The sequence below is a fragment of the Palaemon carinicauda genome, chromosome 1 (genome assembly GCF_036898095.1).
Source record: "Palaemon carinicauda isolate YSFRI2023 chromosome 1, ASM3689809v2, whole genome shotgun sequence".
Classification (NCBI taxonomy): domain Eukaryota; kingdom Metazoa; phylum Arthropoda; class Malacostraca; order Decapoda; family Palaemonidae; genus Palaemon; species Palaemon carinicauda.
In genome coordinates, this window is record NC_090725.1 from 211,146,498 (window position 1) to 211,151,731 (window position 5,234).

A 5,234-nucleotide genomic window follows, 5' to 3' on the forward strand; every position below is an offset into this window, starting at 1 on the left:
ATCCTCAAACAGAGAAAAGTTTTCATACAAAATTTCAAATCGCTTTAATAAGCTATTTTCTTCTATACAGTAGAAGATGCAATCTGCCAAGACCCCTGCAATACAAGTTAAGATACATTCAAAAGGAGTCGTTGGTTGAATTTGCCTTGGACCCTTCAAAAAAAAAAAAATAAATAAATAAAATAAATACAGGGATCTAGGCATTATTCAGGATGATATAAATATGTTCAGTCTAATAATCAATTAGATACATATAACGAATTATTGATAACTCTATTCACGAAATCAAATAACTAAATGCCCCTGGAACAAAATATGATGACTGGAAAAAAAAGTGTTTTCCATAACTTTATTTTGTATTATTAACGCATCACAAATTGGGACAAATAAAAAATCATATAAATAAAAATTTCTTCCCCAACAAAACCACACTTCGAAATCAATAATTTCCAATGTCAATAAAACTTTAAGTCTTGAAACATTGAGTTTTACTAAGATTAGCATAGTAAATGTGTAAATGCCCAACAAAAACCACAGTTCTGTTGTAATCATTACCTTCATCTTAAAAAGAAAAAAAAAAAACGTTACTGGCAAGTGTTTGATAACAGGGTCTACCACATCTGCTAAACTTGTCATATAATGGCAAAAGTTGATAAATGATTAGTTTTCGTTCGGGATAACTATGAACTGTCATTAAACAACCAAAGGAATATGTGATAAAGTGGAAGGGATTTCCCGCTCATAAAATATTAGGTCCCGATGTCGAGGCTGCAGTACAGACCCATGTCTAGACCAGGTGTCCCCCACGGTCTAGGTATATTTCGATATAAACCTCCAGGGTTGATAAGACTAACAAGGGAGTCGATAGATAACTGTTTTATTAGAGTCTCGATTTATCGTTTGGACCATAATATGACAGTGACATAAGAAATTAAATACAATTGAATGCAACTTTCTGGTGCACATTATTAATCTTTCCCAATACAATTCTGATAAGTAGCGTTGTTTAATAAACAGAATAAGTCTTTAACAGTGTGTTGACGGAAACTGAACTCACCAATGCTTTTGATAATGCCCATTAAACGTATCCTTCCCATTCATGATGTCAACCAGTTAAATAAAGAGGTTTGCTAATTTATCTATAATGTTCATTATTACCGATAACATTTCTCATGCTTATTTATTTCGTTATCATCATCATCAACATTACTATTATCACTACATCATTATCATAGACAAAAATATGTCTCTTATAGGGAGGGAGAATCAATTAATAACAAGAAGAAAAAATAAAAATATCAAGAACATTGGAGAAAAAAGGGTGAAGGAATTTCTTTCCTTATTTACAAAGTCAATATTATTAATATTTTCATTTAATTGTTTATCTGTTTCTTGATTCTTTCATCTTTTTTCTTTTTAACGAGCTAGGTGGTTGATGAGGAATCGAAGACTTCATGAAGGAGTCAATTGTCTACGAAGTTTGGGGACCCCTTTTCTACACGATCCAGTGGATATGAACAGTCGAGCAAGTTGCTATAAAATTTCAACTGGAAATTTGTAATTTGTAATAAAACATGTAAAGATGGCGGCTGTTGAGCTTGCTTATGAAGTTTGGTCCTTGAGTACTGAAATAAGAGTAGCAATTCAATTAGCTCACTGTATATGAATTCAGGGTGTGGTCATCATATAGTATCTATTCTTAATCTTGGCAATTAGATATCTAATACACAAGAGAATATTGAATATTACACACACTTTGGCTATTATTCTTAGAATAAAATCCTATGCTGATCAATACCTATTGGTTTCAAATGTTCAATACTGCCTTCTTCAACGGCTAGTATCTGTGGCCACTGGATCTTCTAAGGAACCAGAGCCGTACCACAACTTCAGCATCAGAGTCAATGGTTCTTCGAAATACTCTTTATTACACATTCCTTCAATCATTCATTGTCAATCAACATTAAGACGGATTGAAAATTAATCATTAATCTGCAATTTTCCTCCTATCTGTTTGTGTTTTTCTTATTTTTCGGATTTTGCAGACCATCTAAAAAATTGTTAACAAAGTGTATTTCTGAAAATAATTGTAATAATGATAATAATGGATAGGTTTTAGTTTTTAGGAGGCTGCTTCCTGTTCGGCTGCTGCAGATTTACAATGCTGATTTTAGCTATTGAATGCCTGATATCATGTATGTTTGCATGTTTATTATTTCGATCAAGGTGTTTGATGGAACAAAGAATTTGGTTTCTAAAAATGGCAGTCAAAGAAAATAAAAAGCCAAACCTTTTCTTAAAGAAAAGAAATATCCAAACCCAATAGGGGTTTTAAACCTAAAGACAAGAAATTCCTTACTATCAACCCAAATTTAATGAATGGATATCCCCTTGCAACTGAATTTTGATAGTACACGATAGGATAAGCTTCAAACATCTAAATATCTGCAGCTTGTGACTTTAAATGAGAGCTACTTACCACTGTATTATAATCAATCGATAACCTTAATGTAGAAACCTTTAAATAAGCATTTACTTTGAAAACTATTTTAAGAGCAAATTTTAAGTGAGACATTTTACCGACTACACGTATTGAATCACATGCATCTCACGACAACAATGATAACACTAACAATGCTTACCGTTCCCGTTCAATTTCATGGCTATTTCTTCCCAAGCGTAATCTTTGATTTGCTGGTCCCTGTACTCATCCAGCCTCGAGTCGTACAGACAAGGATGTTTCTGGATCTCCTCTATCAATTTTTCCATGGTTGTGTTTTGTGTTGCTGCTCTGTTGAAAATACAATTGATTCGAAGATGCTATCTGACGGGAGATCCTTAGGGTATCACATCAGAAGAGATACTGAACTTGGGACGGGTGTGTGCTCTGCTGGCTTTGCTATGTGGGCTTGGCTACGTGGTAAAGTCAATTGAGCCGAGTGAATAATTACATAATTGAAGTCACGCCAAAATGATCACCCACACGGCAGACGCGCCTAGCGAAGCATGCATCGCTTGCCAAAACAGAGATTCAAGATGATAGTGAGTTGCGAGTGAAGAGAGACACGGTGAAGCAAAGATCAATTAAACTTATTCATTACTTAGGTAGTTGAAATATATAATTTAGTTTTTTAATTAAGAAACTGAAGGTTGAAACGTTTCAACACTATTCGACAATTTATCCTAACTACATTCTTTTCTGTTCGATCGTTTGTCCTTCGACACTGATTTTCAACACTGACCCACCACCACGTAGTTGACTTCCATAAAGAGGTGCGATAAGATATGGCATTTCACACAGGATGCGATGCTACGCGCGCCATGGTGTGATAGCGATACTATGATGCCTGGTTTTCAATGGCTGGTATTATTTTAAGCGAGGCCGTTCCCACTGGGGGCGAGGCAACGCCTGCGACATAGCGTCCATAGCTTCCCAAATTACCAGGCACGCGATTTTTGTGGACGTAGCCACGTAGCTCGCCTGGCGCATGCGCTCTTGGGTCTCACAGCAGATGTTGCCAGCCTCCCGCTCCCTTCTCCACCCACGCCTTCGGCTTATTGCATTGCAAGTACACCTGAAGACAATGGAAGAGGTGCGGAAATACTGTATCCGTTTAGTGCATCTACATGACTGCAGTAGGTTTCGGGGGCAATTGCTGAAAGGTTGTAATAGTAAAGAGACTTCAAAAGGATTTTTTTTTTGTTAACTAGTCGATGCAAGTAGTATCAATCTTGTGATTAGAGTGTATTAAAATTATATGAAAATAGGACGCAAAACGATTATAAGTACATTTTTCTTCATTAATCAATGTGAGTAGTTAATATATCTTGTGATTACATTATTATTATTATTATTATTATTATTATTATTATTATTATTACAACGTAATAAAATTACATGAGTTTATTCATTCCATACAATACGTATTCTAAATGCTAATACAAAACATTTTCTCTCTCTCTCTCTCTCTCTCTCTCTCTCTCTCTCTCTCTCTCTCTCTCTCTCTCTCACACACACACACACACACAACGGCTGATTATATCCACTTGCCAGGAAATACTTCCTTCCTCTGATATGAAATAGTCTATGAATGAATTGCATTTTGTGTTCGCAGACGTTCATAGCTTTCAGTGTGAATACAAGCATAGCGAGTCAAGCATCGCGTAGCGCACTTAGCATCGTAACCGATGTGAAACGTCCAAGAGAATATTGATAAATATTTAGGTCACGCATCGCACGTACGCAATCTGCTGGTATTATCAGTCGTTTCCGCTTATAAAGATTGGCTTCCGAATAGACTAAAATTGTAGTTTCTATCACATTTGGCCAACGCCTTCGGAATCAACAAGGATGTATGAATAACAATGGATAAAAAACCGTTTATGAATAAGAAAAAGGTAAAAACAAATTCTTCATTTCATGACACGCAAAGCTACCAAACAAACAAACAACAAAATGATAGCATACAGTCATACTAAACATATTCTTTCGCAAAATACGCATGTTAACGTGACATTTAAGCGCATATATCTCATGTTTACGTTTGCAAGGGTAAACGTTGGGCGACATGGCCAGGAGCTGGCCGGATCGATGCAACTGCAGCTTGCAGGGTTTACAGATTCGCATCGCGTAGATTTCCCCTGTATTTTTAGGCTACATAATCCGGTTAAGCCGAGACAATCTTTTAAGAGATTAAAGGTTTCCAAATTCTCTTTTAATCAATTCACTTCCCTTTCATTTAACGTTGAATATAGGAATGGCGAAATGAGTACCAGGCGAGCTAGCAAGATTAAATTAGTAAATTTCCTTCTCTCTCTCTCTCTCTCTCTCTCTCTCTCTCTCTCTCTCTCTGCGACTATTGGCAAGGCCAGATGACTTACATTCCATCAATTAATATTCTCTCTCTCTCTCTCTCTCTCTCTCTCTCTCTCTCTCTCTCTCTAGGTATATTCCATTCTTTGCATACATTTTGGAGTTCTCTCTTCTCCCTCCCTAAATTATATACTATCATTCAATCTAAGGTTTTATCACGTATCTAACCTCTCCCTCTTTTTTTTCCTGTGGCATTTCTCTCTCCTTTCCTTTCCTCCTCTCCCTTCCTCCAATCTCTGCTTCATATTTCTTCATCCACTTCAATTTCCCATCTCCTTTCTCATGCATCCGTCGAATCTCTCATCCTTTCCCCTGGCCACCTTTCGTGCTCTTCTCACTCTTTCCCTCATCCATATTTAAT

General features: G+C 36.3%; 1 protein-coding gene across 1 annotated transcript in view; it reads right to left on the bottom strand.

Annotated features, from left to right (window-relative positions):
• The window catches only part of LOC137644045 (uncharacterized), a 4,753-nt gene extending 1,205 nt beyond the window's left edge, over positions 1-3,548 (bottom strand). The window contains exon 1 of the mRNA XM_068376947.1: positions 2,643-3,548. Within this exon, the coding sequence (XP_068233048.1) occupies positions 2,643-2,769 (127 nt within the window). The 5' untranslated portion in view covers positions 2,770-3,548. The remainder of the gene's footprint in view (positions 1-2,642) is intronic.
• Between the last annotated feature and the right edge of the window lie 1,686 nt (positions 3,549-5,234).